Source organism: Brassica napus, chromosome C5 (assembly GCF_020379485.1).
Source record: "Brassica napus cultivar Da-Ae chromosome C5, Da-Ae, whole genome shotgun sequence".
In the NCBI taxonomy this organism is placed as follows: Eukaryota; Viridiplantae; Streptophyta; class Magnoliopsida; order Brassicales; family Brassicaceae; genus Brassica; species Brassica napus.
In genome coordinates this window covers 49086763-49104697 of record NC_063448.1, presented here as the reverse complement: position 1 = coordinate 49104697, position 17935 = coordinate 49086763, and the positions used below count along the sequence as shown (strand labels likewise).

Genomic DNA, 17935 nt, shown 5'->3' with positions numbered 1-17935 from the left:
TGGTCCAAACATGATGCAAAAATTGATATTCAAAAGGCACACATTAAAAGATAAGAAGAGTTATCCTAATGAATCTCACGTGTGTAGCATGTACACAAGGGAACTCATTAGGCCATCACCAGTAAAACGGCTACGGCCCCTTTTTCATAAATAAAGACTATATGTCTAGATAATACTGGTGAATACATGTCCCAAGCGTTTAAATGATTATGGTATGTCCATGGGGGTAAGTATGGACAATTCTGTGATACATGTCCATACCAAGAACGACTTGGCCAAAATATTTTAAAACGCAAATAGCTGATTGATAGACCATAACTTATGAGGTCAAAACTCCCATTCACAACTTGGGCCACACGAAATTTACATGCACCTAAGTTAATACGCATCAGGCCATTTAGTGAGCGTAGATATCCCCTATCACAATTATTAACGGGTCAAGAGCCAAACATACCTCATCATAATACATTTGGATGTGTTGTCTATGTACTAATTGCTCCACCACATATAACTAAGATAGAACCTCAAAAGGAGGATAGGGATATATGTTGGATATGATTCTCCCACAATAATAAAATACTTTGAGGCAACTATGGGTGATTATATTTGAGGCCAGGTACACGGATTATTTTAAGACCAGACGGAGAAAAAAATAATAATAAAGTTGGTAAAAGAATGGTAAAAGAAATAGAATGGAATCAACCATCAATGTCTTGGCAAGATCCTCAGACTAAAGAATGTGAAATAGACATCCAAATATTATACATTTACAAAGCTAGTTAATCAAATGCCAGACACATTTGCTGACCCGAAAAAGAATGACTAAGTCATATATAAACCAGCTTGTAAAGCACCAACGAATTTAATGTCCAAGAAGAGACACAATCAAGTTGCTACAGAGCTTTCATATTCAACTATTTGGAACCTCTGGATACAATTTTCCAAATAGTTGAATATCTCAAGAAAGAGTTTGAGATGAAAGATCTTGGAAAACAAAGTTTTGTTTGGGATTACATCTTGAGTACATTAACAATGAAATCTTTGTGTATCAAATAGTATATACAGAAAAGGGTACTCAAGAGATTTAATATGGACCAGTCTCACTCATTATCTAGTACATGGGCGTGAGATCACTTGTTTTGGACACTGATCCATTCAGTCCAAAGGTGGACGAAAAGAAGTCCATTTAGTCCTGAGATGGACGATGCAGAAGTCTTGTTTTAGACACTGATCTGATTGGTCCATAAGAAGGACGATGAAGAAGCCTTTGATTTTGGTTTATTTTATACTAACCAACCCAAAGAGGGGTTATTTGGTTTTGTTGATTTGTTTTCAGACATGTTATGTTTTACACATGGTGGTACACGCATATCACAGCAACATCATCCAAGATTTCGTATGTGTGTATTTGAGGTCGATGACTCAATATGTTCGATCAGATTGTGGCATGGCCGATGGTTAGAAGAACCAACTATCATGTTCGAAGACGAAGCATATTCTGCCCAAGATCTTCATCACCCACGGATTGCAGAAAATTGGAGAGGTCCAAGGGACCTTCAGTAATGTCCAAATCATGGGGAGTAATGTGTGTTGTACTCTTTTTCCTTCACCATGGTTTTGTCCCAATTGGGTTTTGCTAGTAAGGTTTTAATGAGGCAACATTAAAGCACATTACAAGCTCTAAATGGTTATGGCATCCAAAAGGGAGTGTTATGAACCAGATTGTAGATGGCTCATAACCAAGAGATTATGATTTGTAATCTTTCCATTTATCTATGACGGTGTAATCTCCTATATAAGGAACTTCTATGTTATGAATAAAGATTGACTTTTTCATTACTTTTATAACATAGACGAGACTGTCAAAACACAAATCAATAAATAGATGTGAATTAGTGAAGGCAAATACCGAACCAGCGATGAGATCACAATACAGCATGAGCTTGGTCACCAATAAATCAACTTTCACTTTTACCATCTATTGTAATCTTGCCGCACAAGAAAATAGCAAATCCTATAAGAAGAAGAAGTGACACATTACCACCAATAACAGAGCCCACAATCTTTCCAGCAGACGGACCAATGGAACCAGGGATGGGTCGAGGGACAGGATTCCCAGTCGTGTCAACAACATTGGTTCTAAAATCCGGCACTTGACCGTCCAACTGATTATACGAAACATCTAGAGTTTTCAACTTGCTCAGCCTAGTGAGCTCTTGTGGAATAAAACCGGTAAGATTTTTGTGAGAGAGATTGATAACCATAAGATCTTTAAGAAGTACAAAGCTTGGAGTGATAACGCCGGTGAGTCCCATGCCTTTGAAGTTAATAACTGTTACATCAGCTCCGGTACAAGTTATCCCGATCCACATGCCATTACACGGATCATTTCCTTTCCAGCTCTCGGAAAATACCACAGGGAAACCAAATCCTTCAACGGTAAGAAGCAGAGCGTTAACACGCATATCACAAGGAGCACCTGGAACATCTAAGCAGAAATTATTGACACATCTCCTGTCAAACCTATCGTGTTCAGGCAACAAGCCTGGCTTTGGTCCTTGAAGAAGATTATTGCCCAAACCCACGTAAGAAAGAGACGACAACTTGAATATAGATTCAGGTATAATACCCGTAAGTTTATTTCCACTGACATTGAACACTTTCAGCGAGGTCAGACCATGAACATCCGGGTATGGTACCTGAGAACCGGTTTTCCTGCAGAGACACCTCCGTTGAAACATGCATACTTGTCAGAACCGAGATTGACCCATTGAGGTCTTGATGTAGATAAATATTTGGAATATTTTCAAATATCTTATTATTTGTTTTATTAATTATTTAGATAATTATTTTTATTTTTGTAGGGTTTTCGATTTTATTATATATAGCCGGCTTAAGTTTGTATTCAGTTGATGATTTGATTAATAAAAGTTAAGAAATTTCTTTTTAATCCTTGTTTTCGGCTAGATCATTGGTGATCTCAACGAATTTAAGAAGATATTGATCTTAGGCATTCTTAGACTAAATAAGATCTTTGTGATTATCCTAGTTTTCCGGGTATTTTCATAATCAACGGATCTCTAGTTCTATCCCTAAAAGCTTCCGCTACATCAGTTGGTATCAGAGGTGGCGTTTTGGTTTCTTAATCAAAATCCGATTCTGGAATCATGGAAAAAAATTTCGTGGAAAGTGAAGTTATTGTTTACAAAGAAATTGTGGGAGATCCAATTTTCGATGTTTACAATGAGGAGGGTGTAATTCAAGACAAACGCGTTGATCAATTTGATGCTTGTGTCGCGATGGTCAAGCATTGGGTGGCAGATGGCTTCACTCCTAACGAAACTTTCCAAGTCAATCGTAAGGAAAGAGTTGGATTCATAATTCAAGAGGAACACACGTGTGCTTTAGAGAAGAAAAAAGGTGTTTCACCTTATGGTGATATGGTAATATCTTGAATAAATAAATCACATTCAAGTCATGTGATTTGTCAAGAAAATATGAAGATGGATCCTCACGAGGGAAGATGTTACGTTTACCAACTCGGACGGTATCGTCAGTGGATGCTCAAGAAGAGAAGAAAAAAATTAATCGAAGAACACAGTTAAGATTCGATGGCGAATCTTCTCCAACCCGGAGAGAATGATGTAGATAAGTATTTGGAATATTTCTAAATATCTTATTATTTGTTTTATTAATTATTTAAATAATTATCTTTATTGTTTTAGGATTTTCAGTTTTATTATATATAGCCGTTTAGGCTTAAGTTTGTATTCAGTTGATGATTTGATTAATAAAATTTAAGAGATTTCTCTTTAATCCTTGTTTTCGGCTAGATCATTGGTGATCTCAACGAATTTAAGAAGATATTGATCTTAGGCATTCTTAGACTAAATAAGATCTTTGTGATTATCCTAGTTTTCCGGGTATTTTCATAATCAACGGATCTCTAGTTCTATCCCTAAAAGCTTCCGCTACATCAGTTAGTATCAGAGCTGGCATTTTGGTTTCTTAATCAAAATCCGATTCTGGAATCATGGAAAAAAATTTCGTGGAAAGTGAAGTTATTGTTTACAAAGAAATTGTGGGAGATCCAATTTTCGATGTTTACAATGAGGAGGGTGGAATTCAAGACAAACGCGTTGATCAATTTGATGCTTGTGTCGCGATGGTCAAGCATTGGGTGGCAGATGGCTTCACTCCTAACGAAACTTTCCAAGTCAATCGTAAGGAAAGAGTTGGATTCATAATTCAAGAGGAACACACGTGTGCTTTAGAGAAGAAAAAAGGTGTTTCACCTTATGGTGATATGGTAATATCTCGAATAAATAAATCACATTCAAGTCATGTGATTTGTCAAGAAAATATGAAGATGGATCCTCACGAGGGAAGATGTTACGTTTACCAACTCGGACGGTATCGTCAGTGGATGCTCAAGAAGAGAAGAAACAAATTAATCGAAGAACACAGTTAAGATTCGATGGCGAATCTTCTCCAACCCGGAGAGAATGATGTAGATAAGTATTTAGAATATTTCTAAATATCTTATTATTTGTTTTATTAATTATTTAGATAATTATCTTTATTGTTTTAGGATTTTCAGTTTTATTATATATAGCCTTTAGGCTTAAGTTTGTATTCAGTTGATGATTTGATTAATAAAATTTAAGAGATTTCTCTTTAATCCTTGTTTTCGGCTAGATCATTGGTGATCTCAACGAATTTAAGAAGACATTGATCTTAGGTATTCTTAGACTAAATAAGATCTTTGTGATTATCCTAGTTTTCTGGATATTCTCAGAATCAACGGATCTCTAGTTCTATCCCTAAAAGCTTCTGGTACATCAGGTCTTGTCCGTTGAGCATCAGAATTTGAATATATGATCCAGCGAAGCTCGTAGTAAGTTCACCTACAAGTGAGTTACTAGACAATGTCGGAGTCGTCACATTAGGGAACGTTATGCGACAGTGAAAGTTAGGGATTCTCCCCGAGAGATTGCAGTTGGCGGCGGAGAAAACTACAAGAGAAGTCGCGTTGGTTAAGCTGTAAGGGATCTTCCAGGGACGTAACGGATTGTTATCGAGATTCAGAAACTGGAGGGAACTCAAACCGGTGAAGAAGTCTGCGTCGATGGAAGTGAAGCCATTAGCCCTGTTCGTTTTGAGATCGCCGCGACTCGCTGACGCGATCAAAATTAAAGGAACGAAAACAGAATTTAAAAGGAAAAATAATAGATGAGGTGAAGAAAATTTTGTGTTTCTTGTCGCTGGGATGAAATGTTTATTTTAGCGACACCGGAACTACCGAATTCCTTCCATTACTTTACCACTGTGTCTTCTGTTTTACACTCGGGCAACCAGTAAAGAAGATAATCATGACTAATTTTCAGCCGCTGACTCCAGTCGCAGCGATCTCGAAACGAACATGGCTATTGTCGTTAACGAGAACCCTCTCTAAGGATTTTAACCCAGCAAGACTTGGGATCTTCCCGGTTAAGTTGTTACCCATGACGTCAAAAACAGCCAAAGACGAGAGGTTTCTTAGATCACAAGTTAGGGTTCGTGAGATTCCTCTGTTCCCGATTTCGATCCGAGTGACCCGATGGCTTCTTGTGTCACATCTTAAACCTGTCCAAACAAAAGGGTTTGGGTCGGACCAGTTGAGGTGTTCCGATTTCAGAGAGTCCCTCAGAGCAAACATGGTGGCTGTATCAGGACTCGGTTGCCCGTACACCAAGGCAACCAAACAGAGCAAAGAAAGCAACATCCTCGCCATCTTCATCATCTTCCTCAGCTGTGAAATGAAGAAGGCGTTGATTCAAACTGTATCTAAATAGGGGTTTAAGCCTTTTAAGGGGACACAAAGGGATATAAAAGGAAGGAATTCGCCGGAAGTTTTCTGCCTCTTTAGTCTATACCTTCTTTTTTTTTGTTAAAAGCTTATTTACCTTCTTTGTTACCTTTTCTCTGATTTCCATTTTTCTAACAAATGAAAGGATGGCAAAACCTTGTAAAGAACCAAAAAAGGAAAATAAATAATGGAAAGAGCCAATGACGTAAAGGACGTAAACTTGCCAAACAAAAAGAAAATAAAGTTAAAGGACATGGTGTAAATGCCGGACTTAAAACTAAATTAATACTCCTTTAGTTTCAAAAAGATTCATATTTTAGATTAAAACTTTTTTTCAAAAAAATATGTTTTATATTTTCAATGTATAAATTAATTGTAAATTGTAAATTTCAAAAACCATAATGATGTTTATAAAAATTTTATTGGTTAAAAGTTGTAGGGAATAATTGATAAGATAAATTAATGCATTGGTAACTATAATTAGATATGTTTTCTTAATTAGTATAAAAAACCTAAAACATACATCTTTCTTAAACGGAGAGAGTAGAATAAAATTAATGTAGTACATAGAATTTCTTTTAATTTTTTTTTGAATGAATGTAAAATTTTATTCAATCAAATTGTACTACATTTAATGCATTTGTTTTCTTTAGGTATAAGGGCATCTTCGTCCCTAATCCATTTTTTTTCTCTAAAATGGAGTAAAAGTGATTATGGAGTAAAGAATGCTCCAACCCAACCCCGTATCTCACTCCATAATGAAGTTTACTCCATAAATGGAGTAATCTATTTTTTTTTTTGTTCATCACTTCATTATAGAGTGGGAAATGGAATAGGATTGGAGCAATTTTAGTCCATTTTTACTTTTACTCCATTTTGGAGGAAAAAATAGTGTTTTACATTGGAGATGCTCTAAAGAATCAAAGAATTAAAGACTAAAAGGAATCTTCCTCACTCTTCTTGTGCTGCAAACCAAGCAATCAAATCTCCTTGAAGATGCTTGTGCCCTTTCCCTTTGACTGAGAGTAACTTCAGCCTGATGGTTTTGCCAATGAACTTAATCAAACAAGCCACATCGTGTGGTTGTTCACCATGCATGTGTTCATTCCTCTCCCTCCATATTGTGTGCACTGCTGCTTGGAAAGTGTACCGTAGGAGAAAGGTTTTTGGTGGCGTGATCCAAAGGTTGGATATAGCCTCAACAAGCTCATCCCGATTTGCAGTATTGATTCTGCATAAGATCCCCCACAAGCTTCTTCCAAATCTGTCCTGAATAGCAACATTCAAAGAAAAGATGGGAGCAAGATTCTTGAGTGTCACTACAAAAGACACAAGTGGTGTTGAGCCCGGTGCTCCACTGCTGCATTCTGTCTAAAGTTTGTAGTCTCCCACGTAAGGCAATCCATAGCTGGAGAGAGTATTTTGGTGTTGATTGAGAGAACCAAACGCCTTTGCTCCAGTTGCAGACTGGGTGAGGATCTCGAATTTGTTCCCAAGTTTTCGTAGTGGAAAATTTGGCTGCATATTTATTATCAGCTTGCTTCCATAAGACAATACCATCCTCTAGATATGCATTTTGACGAAGAGTCAAGATCTCCTCTTCAACTTCGTTTAACAAGCTCACTCTGTGATTCTTTCTTCTTCTTCTGTGATTTTCGAGAACATCTGCCACTGTTGCGTTTTCAGATATGCCAAGATCAACGAAGCCTCGATATCCTTCAAAGTTCCAAGTCGTGACCACATGTCATACCAAAATGATGAATGTTGTCCATTTCTGATTTCCTTCATGAGGAAAGGCTTTGCAAGGTCTCAGAGCTTCAGCAGTTTCCTCCACACCCAAGAACCCATGCTTGTATTTCCTTTTATTGACCAAAAAGAGCCCTTTCGAATCAAATAGCAGTGTATCAATTTTACCCAAAGAGAAGACCCAGCAGAGCAAACCTCCAAATCAGTTTTAAGCAATGGACCGCGTGTTGATTTCTTTAAGTGGCCGGAGACCTAGCCCTCTTTCACTATTTGGGAGACAAACATCCTTCCAGCTTACCTTTGCTTTAGTTGTTTTTAGGCCTGGTCCTAACCATAAGAACGTAGTACATAGAAAATTGTTAGCCGTCAATTTTTTTTTCCATTTCCGAGTGAGGGACCGGTGGTTGATAGAATGATAGATTTCAAAGCTTGGTGCATGTCCCTTCAGTGTCTTCATCTTCATTTGTTTTTCATTTTTATATATGTGTTTGATTTCAAGACGATTAGCTCAAATCTGATAGTTATGACGATGGTGATGGTGCTTATGTGTTGGTGCAAATTTTGATGTTAATCACATGATTCTTCTTTGTGTTAGACATGAAATCGACGGGTTGTGCCAGATTGGAAGGTCGACGGTATGACTTTTTTATTTATCCGTGTTCTTTTCGTTCTTCTTTTCTGTGATGTTGTTGCTTCATCTGGAAGATGGGTTATTTTATGGCTTAAGAATGACCTCTCTTCAAGACTTATTGGACACATATTATATTGTTTACAAAGCTTTGGTTGGTTGTTGATGCATTACCATAGCTTCTACTGGTGTGCGTGGATTGTTTCATTTCTTTACCATATGCATTGTTTTCTTATAGCTTTGGTGTTGTGAGTTGCACTATGTTTTGAAGCATCATATATCCCGACAAGAGAGTAGAAAACATTAAAAATATCCGGTTTATTAAATATGTTGGTTAAATGCCATTTTAATTTTAACTAGGTAATAACTCGCGCCTTGCGCGGAATGTGATTATTAGTTTTATTATTTTTTAATAATAAGACATTAATCTGTTTAATCTAGAAATCGGTTCGGTTTTAGGTTGTTTTTTGGTTTTTAATCTCCTAAAAGATAACTATCATTTTAAATCAATATACATTTGGTTTGTTCGGTTAAAATGTTTGATGTTTTGTTTTTTTCCTGTGATAATCAAAAATTACTATTATTTGTTTGTTTTCATGTTATGAATCTTAGATAGTCGTGATGTCGAACCAATGGTTTCATATTATAGTTTCTAAACGGATAATAGTTTAAAAAAAAAACTATTAAGACAAATCATTTTACTACAATTTGGTCGATAGTGAAAGAATTAAGAAAAAGAATATTTTAACTTCCAAAAAATTAGATATTTCAGTTGTGGTAAATACTTAGTTATAATGTGTTCACGTCAATGTGCACATGTATGTATATGTAAAAGTATATAAAGATAGTTGATAAATATATAAAGATACTGTTAATTAATATTAAATGATATTTTTTTCAAAATAATACATGAAAAATAAAATTCTTAAAATTAAATTATTTAAAAACAAAAATATTGTAAAATTTATATAAACTATAATATATAACTTATATATAATTCTTTAAATATATGTATATATATATATATGCATATAACAGATCAAATTGGATATCCATTCGAATAAATATTGATATTTGTAATTTACTTTTTTTTTACGGATATTGCATTTTAGTATTTGATTTGCTTCGTAGAGTAACAAATATCTAGATTTTTTTGTTCGAATCAAAACGGATAACGAATCGAATCAAAATTTATGAATAATTTGTTCAGCTTTATTCGTAAACAGTAAAAATAACGTAAAGAAGAATCATGCATGTGAGTTTTATATTAAAAAAAACGTAAAGGACATAGTGTGAACATATTTATGTAGAGTTTGGCTGAGAAGCTCTCTACATGTGACATGTGTCAATTTTAGTTTGAACGCATTTATTACAATGTTTCTACACGTGACATGTGTCCAGTTTAGTGTGAACTCATTTATTACAATGATTTTCCTTTAATATATATAAGGGATTGAACCGGAACATAAGCAATCAAATTATTTTGAATTTTTAAATGTTAGAATGCAATAAAAATCCTAAATTAGCATGAAACACACATATAGAATCAGGAAAATTTAGGTAAATGTAATTTTTTTGTTTCATAGAATAAGAAAGAAATAAATATGAAAGTATTATCACCAAATTGGTGTATCTGTCAAATATGTATGCTTGCTACACAATTCTTCAGAAGTTATGTATGAGAAATTAAATTGAAGACTATTAAAAACTTTGGCAACAAGGAAAAACTTTCCCATTGTTCTTTTTGGTAGTTATAAAAAACTTATATTAAATTTTCTTAGGGTGTGACTGATAACCATCGAGGAACATTAGGAATGATTATCAAAAGATTGAATAGGAATAAAATTTTGGGAATGATGAGGAATGAGGATTCCTTATCAAAATTAACAAGGAACAAATTTGCATTATAATTCTCTACAAAAAAAAAAGAATGAGAAGGAATGAAGAGGAAAAAATATTTCTCATAAATGGTAACATTTTTGGAGAAGGAACGAAGAGGAAAAAATATTTCTCATAAATGGTAACATTTTTGAGGAACGTTAAGAAATGTAGTGTTCCTCTTCGTTTCCTTGTTCAAACTCTTAGGGCCTAACTGGTAACCATTACAGGAACATTGGGAAAAGATAGAAAAGGAGCGGAAATGAATAAAATTATAGGAATGATGAGGAATAATGATTCCTTATCATATTTAGTGAGGAACAAATTTATTCAATATTTCTCTACAATAAAAGGAATGAGAAGGAATGAAGGGGAAAAACTATTCCTTATGAATGGTAAATTTTTTTAGGAATGTTAAGGAATGCATTGTTCCTTTTCATTCTTTGGTCACCATTCATACCCTTAATGTATCACGTTAATAATAGGGATTCTTGGTAGTTAATGTAATTAATGTATCACGTTAATCTTATATATAATGTTGACTGCAAGCATTCGAAAACCGTCATCTTTCTGAGTATCTATCCAGCTAATGACTTAAATCAAGAAAATTAAAACAATAAGTTACAGATTTTATTGTTTTTGGGAATTAACATGTTATAGAAGTATTCAATTTGTTTGGCCCATAAAAAAGTTTGATAATGAGGTCTGATTAAATTTGTATGGTCTTAATATGGTCCCATTGTTAAGATTTGAGAGAATGTCTGTGAGAATGTGTTGTATATTTCTTATTACTTACACCACTATATATAGTGGTTCATACAAGGTGGAATCAAAGGGAGAATTGATTACAAAGATACTCTACATAATGACATGGTCAAACTCATAAAGACTAAGGTTGAATGGGTCTTCCATGTGGCTAGATGTAAACCTCCAATGGACTCTAGTCTTGAACTTGTATGGTCTAGGTTATGGACCATCCACTTCATGATTCATAACAATCCCCCTTGGATGCCATGACCATATAGGGCTTGTAACATGCTAATGTTGCCTCATTAAAACTTCTCCCGGAAAACCCAAAACCCAATGTGGTAAAAGGAAAACCAGAGAAAGGAAAAAGAGTACAACACACATTACTCCCCCTGATTTGGACATCACTGAAGGTCCTTGAGTCTTCGCATGCCAATTTTCTGCGTGAGCTTCCTGAATGTGCTGGTGGGCAATGACTTGGTGAAGAGGTCGGCTGAGTTCTCACTAGACCGGATCTGAAGGACGTTGACCTCTCCAGCTTTCTGCAACTCATGAGTAAAGAAGAACTTGGGTAGAATATGTTTGGTTCGGTCACCTTTGATATACCCGTCTTTGAGTTGAGCAATGCAAGCAGCATTATCTTCATATATGATGGTCGGACCATTGTCCTTGACCATTCCACTATCTGATCGGATGTGTTGGGTCATAGACCTCAACCATACACACTCACGACTTGCCTCATGCATGGCAAGAATTTCTGAGTGATTAGATGAAGTGGTTGCTATAGTTTATTTCATGGAACGCCATGATATAGCAGTACCACCATGAGTGAACACATAACCAGTTTGGGACCGACCATGGTGTGGATCAGATAAGTAGCCTGCATCTGCAAAGACTACCAAACCATCTTTGGTTTCATTGGTATAAAATAGACCCAAATCCTTAGTTCCTTGTAGGTAACGTAGGATATGTTTAATTCCGTTCCAGTGCCTTTGGGTCGACAAGAACTAAATCTTGATAGGAGGTTTACGGCAAAACATATATCTGGTCTAGTGTGGCTAGCCAAATACATTAATGCTCCTATGGCACTGAGGTATGGCACTTCTGGACCCAGGACATCCTCATCGTCCTTCTTAGGACCGAATGGGTCCGTGTCCAAATCAAGGGACCTCACGACCATTGGGCTAGTCAATGGATGAGCCTGGTCCATATAAAATCTCTTGAGTACTTTTTCAGTATATGCCTTTTGATGCACAAGGATTCCTCCTTTCATGTATTCAAGTTGCAACCCCAAACAGACTTTGGTTTTACCTAGGTCTTTCATTTCAAACTCTTTCTTGAGATATTCAACTGTTTGGGCGATTTCCCCAGAGGTTCCAATGATGTTCAAATCATCAACATACACTGCTATGATAACAAATCCATTGTTTGCAAACTTCTTTATAAAGATACATGGACTGATAGGGTCGTTCTTATAGCCTACTTTGGCAAGGTATTCGCTTAAACGATTATACCACATTCGACCACTTTGCTTAAGCCCATATAAGGATTTGTTCAGCCTTATGCAGTGTTCTTCTCGAGAACCTTTGTTAGCTTTAAGATCAATACCCTCTGGTAATCTCATATATATTTCATTATCCAGTAGACCATAAAGGTATGCGGTTACAACATCCATCAACCGCATATCCAAATTTTCTTTGATGGCCAGACTTATTAAAAAGCGAAATGTAGTTGCATCCACCACAGGGGAGTATGTCTCCTCATAATCGATGCCTGGTATTTGTGAGAATCCTTGTGCTACAAACCGTGCTTTGTATCTTACAATTTCACCATGTTCATTTCTCTTCCTCACAAATACCCACTTATATCCCACTGGATTAATGTTAGAAGGCGTCAGGATAATCGATCCAAAGACATTCCTTTTCTTTAATGATTATAACTCCACGTTTATGGCTTCTTTCCATTTGAGCCAATCAGATCTTTGAGTGCACTCTAGAATAGACGTGGGTTCATGATCCTCATTTAAGTCCATCATATCAAGGGCTACTTTAAAAGCAAATATATTATCGATGTCGACATCTTTTCGGTTCCATCTTGTCCCAGACATAAGATAATTAATTGAGATCTCATCATTAGCACCTTCAGTACCATGAGGCTCGGCGTCCCGAGTCTCATTGGTTGGTACCTTAGGCATGGACATTTCGGCCTTGTCTGGACAATCTATGACCTCGGTTTCTTTTGCACATTTCTTTAATTTCCGAGGTCCTTTATCTTTGGAACCAATTGGTCTACCACGTTTGAGACGTGCTTTAGACTCTGTAGCCACTTGATTGTGTCCATCATGGACATTAATACTTATTGGTGCATTACAAGCTGGTATATAGGACTTAGTCACTCTTTTCGGGTCAGCAAAGGAATCATGCAATTGATTAGCTAGCTTTTGAAAATGAATTATTTTCTGGACCTCTAAATCACATGATTGAGTCCGAGGATCTTGCCATGATAGGGATGTTTGATTCCATTTTATTGCTTTGCCCAGCTTGTTATTCTCTCCCCCTAATGTTGGGTACTCAGATTCATCAAAATGACAATCTGCATATCTGGCCTTAAACAAATCTCTTGTTGTTGGCTCAAGATATTTAATAATGGTGGGAGAGTCAAATCCAACATATATTCCCATCCTCCTTTGAGGTCCCATTTTTGTTCTCTGTGGTGGTGCAATAGGAACATACACAAAACATCCAAATGTTTTGATATGGGACACGTCTGGCTCATGACCCGAGAGTAATTGGGATGGAGAATATTTGTGTTCACTAGATGGCCTTATGCGTATCAATTCAGCAGCATGTAATACTGCATGTCCCCAAGCTGATACTGGAAGCTTCGACCTCATGAGTAATGGTCGAGCTATGAGTTGGATTCTTTTAATGAAGGATTCGGCCAATCCATTCTGTGTATGTACATGTGCCACGGAGTGTTCCACACTTACCCCCATGGACATACAGTAATCATTAAAAGCTTGGGAATTGAATTCATTAGCATTGTCAAGACGAATAGTTTTAAGTGGAAAATCTGAAAAGTAGGCTCTCAGTCTTATGATATGGGCCAGTAATCTAGCAAATGCGAGGTTTCTAGTGGATAATAAACAAACATGCGACCATCTGGTCGATGCATCAATGAGGACCATAAAATATCGAAATGTCCCACAAGGTGGGTGTATTGGTCCACATATATCGCCTTGAATCCTTTCCAGAAAGTTTAATGTTTCCTTAACCACCTTTACAGGTGATGGCCTTATTATTAATTTCCCTTGTGAGCATGGAACACATGGGAAGCTCTTAGGGAGAATTTTCCTATCTTTCAAGGAATGGCCAGTTGAGTTCAAGAGTATTTTACGCATCATAGCCGAACCAGGATGGCCGAGCCTGTCGTGCCATTGGTTAAAGGCTTCTCTGAATTCTTTAGTCATTGTGACATTAACCTCGATCAAGTTTATATGGGCACAATAAAGGCCCATAGATATAGCATGGATAGTCTCTAGGACTTTCTTATGGCCTTGGGCATTTTCATAAATCAAAAAGAATTCTTTCTTTCCCTCGCCCTTAGTTTCAACATGTAGACCATTCATATGAATGTCTTTGAAACTTAACAAATTTCTCTTTGATTTAGGAGAATATAATGCATCGGAAATTTCTAGATGCGTGCCATTAGGCATCATTAAGTGGGCCTGGCCATGGCCTTCAATAAGATTGGTTGTGCCTGCTATAGTATTGATATTGGCACTTCTTAGGGTGAGGTTAACAAAATATCTTTTGTCTTTTAATATAGTGTGGCTTGATTCACTATCCACCACTAGCATGTTCTTGTTTTCTTTAATTTCTGAAAAAATAGACAAGGATCATCATCTTAGACATTTCTTAAGTATAAGAATGTTTTATTTGGCTTTGTTTAAATGTTCTTAGGAAGTTTAACTGGATATATAAAATCAAATTTATTTCATAGATAGAACTTTATTTCAAAGTAGTAGAACAAAAACATAAAGCCAAAGGGAAATGCAAAGACAAAAGCAACATGATGTCGAAATCTTAATTGGCCTCTTTAAGGATATCTGAAGTCTCAAATTCAGTCTGATCATCATTGTCATGGGCTTGAACATCCTCATGGTCGAGATCATTCTCATCATCATGATGGACCCAATGGGCCACAGGGTTCTTTCCCTTTATGCTCTCCTGGTAGAGTTTAACAAGATGACTGGGAGTTTTGCATCGGTTGGCCCAATGATTGGTCATCCCACACCGATGGCAAGAAGATTTGGTCGAGCCATGGGTTTTGAAGTCGGACTTATACCCACGGCTAGGTTGATACCCTCGGCCATTACCTCGGCCATATCCTCGGCCTCGGCTACTACCAAGGTGTTCATGTGGTTGAAACCCACGGTCACGTGGTTGAAACCAACGGTCACGTGGTTGAAACCCACGGTCACGTGGTTGAAACCCACGGTTACGACCTTGCCATCTTCCACGGCCTCTCATACGGCCATGGTTTGACTCTTTCTTTGGAGACTCATCTTTTGGCTCTATGGCCGCATGTGCCTCAGGTAATGCCTTAGCACCAGGAGGCCTCATCTCACTATTCCTCATGAGTAACTCATTGTTTTGCTCAGCCAGCAACAAACAAGAGATCAAATTTGCATAGGTGGAGAAACCCTTTTCTCGGTATTGTTGCTGAAGCAAAACATTGCTTGTGTGGAATGTAGAGAATGTCTTCTCTAACATGTCAGCATCAGTTATAGTCTCTCCACACAGTTTCAACTTTGAGACTATCTTGAATAGAGCCGAGTTATACTCATCCACAGACTTAAAGTCTTGGATCCTTAGGTTCCTTCAATCATATAGGGCCTTTGGTAAGAGCACCGTCCTCTAGTGATCATATCTGGATTTCAGTTATGTCCAAAGTTCCAGAGGATTCTCAACAGTTAGGTATTGGTCTTTGAGACTTTCAGCAAGGTGATGGCGTATGATTAAGATCGCACTGTATCTATCATTCTCAGATGACTCATTGCCATCAGTGATACAAGCACCAAGGTTTTTGGATTTCAAGATGATCTTGGTGTCAAGTACCCATTGAAAGTAATTGTCTCCGGAGAGATTGAGGGCAGCATACTCAAGATTGTTGATTTTCGACATCTGAATCAAATAATCCATAAAGGGATAGGATTCATAATAAGATGATCAATGGGGATTTTGAATGTTTGAAATGTTTTTATATTTTTCAATCATCACTAATAAAATTCAATCATAAAAATCGATTTCAAGGTTGGTTTTAATAATAACTATGTGATCAAATGATAACTTTATAATCAAATGTTTTCAAAACAAGTATTTAAAATTTATTATATGATATACTAATTTTAAAAACTTGATTATAGTTTATAATATTTGAAATAAATATTTACTTTAGTCAAAGATTTTCATTTAAACAATCATAAAAGTTTTTCAAAAAAAAATTCAGTTTTCAAAATCAGACATCAATGGTCAAAGATTTTCATTTAAACAATCATAAAAGTTTTTCAAAAAAAAAAAAAATTAGTTTTCAAAATCAGACATCAATGGTCAAAGATTTTTATTTATGGGTTTTAATATTTCATTTATTCTGATTTTGACTGATCAAAAACGATTTTGGTTTTAGGGTGATCATGATTGTTTTATTTATTTATTATTATTATTTTTTTTGAATTTTGGATATTGGATTTTGCTGGTTGTGAAACCAAGCAAGAGAAAAAGTTTGATGTGTGTAATGGCCGATTTTATTTGGCAAACATCACATCAGTTTGGATTGAGGATTTTGATGGGGTTTTTGATTATGCCAGATTATACATTCATGATTTCACATCAGGTAATTAGGCCAATCAAAGGATTGAATCATGAGTTTTTTCTTTTTTTAATCTTTCATCAAATCCGAAAACATGGATGACAAAAGGAGAGAGGAGCAGCCGATTTTATGAATGGCTTTTAGCTAAGGGGATTTGCAATCTTTCAATAATTTTGTTTATGATTCAAAAGGTTCTTAGAATCATGATTCATATAGATCATGGATTCAAGATTAATATTTGAGATGATTTTAGATCTACAGATTTTTCTCTTTTATAATATCTATAGATTTCTATTGTTTTATAAGTTTTAGGATTCATATAAAATTCAGATTCATATAGATCTTTATAATCAAAATTCAGATATGTGGTGTTCTTAGATTTTAGGGTTAGATTATTTTACCTTTTCACCACAAGGATTCTGAATGGACCACCTTAAGAGAGAGAGGAAGATGATCCGCGGATAGTGGAGAGAGGTGGAGAAGTGGCCGGCGTGGGGCTGGCCGGAGGAGAGGAGGTCGCCGGCGGAGAGCTTGCTCAGGTGGAGAGAGCTTCGTGCTGATAACGTGTTAAGATTTGAGAGAATGTTTGTGAGAATGTGTTGTATATTTCTTATTGCTTACACCACTATATATAGTGATTCATACAAGGTGGAGTCAAAGGGAAAATTGATTACAAAGATACTCTACATAATGACATGGTCAAACTCATAAAGACTAAGGTTGAATGAGTCTTCCATGTGGCTGGATGTAAACCTCCAATGAACTCTAGTCTTGAACTTGTATGGTCTAGGTTATGGACCATCCACTTCATGATTCATAACATAAAGAACCACGCTTACAATTGTTGTATAAATTATAAGTTTACAATTGTTGTATAAATTATAAGTGTAACCTAATTTGTAGTTGTCTTTTTAAATTTTTCATTTTTCACCTTATGTAAAAAAAATTAACTCTAAAAAAAATTAAAAGTTTTAAGCCCAAATCGATCGGTCCATCATTAATTCAAAAGATATTTTGGTCTAAAATGACAATTATTAATGGTTACAGCTCAATGTATAGATAATTATGTAAGTAAAAAATTTGATCTGGTATACATATTTAATTTGTCAATACTATATGCTTTTAATTTTATTTATATAAACTAGGTCTTATCCTAGTTTTGATGTAAAAGGCTGTCAATATTTTTTTTCCAAAGTTGCAGATGATTTATCAGTTTT

The 17935-nt window shown here is 35.9% G+C and overlaps 1 protein-coding gene and 1 pseudogene across 1 annotated transcript; both read right to left on the bottom strand.

Annotated features, from left to right (window-relative positions):
- Positions 1-1958: 1958 nt before the first annotated feature.
- On the bottom strand, positions 1959-6018 carry LOC106378474 (annotated as a pseudogene).
- Positions 6019-14932: 8914 nt separating this feature from the next.
- LOC106448073 lies at positions 14933-16033 on the bottom strand. Its single transcript, XM_048757578.1, has 2 exons — positions 15821-16033; positions 14933-15670 (listed from the first exon to the last, which is right to left on the bottom strand). Exons 1-2 carry the CDS (start codon positions 16031-16033, stop codon positions 14933-14935), a joined length of 951 nt encoding a protein of 316 aa, XP_048613535.1.
- Positions 16034-17935: the final 1902 nt, after the last annotated feature.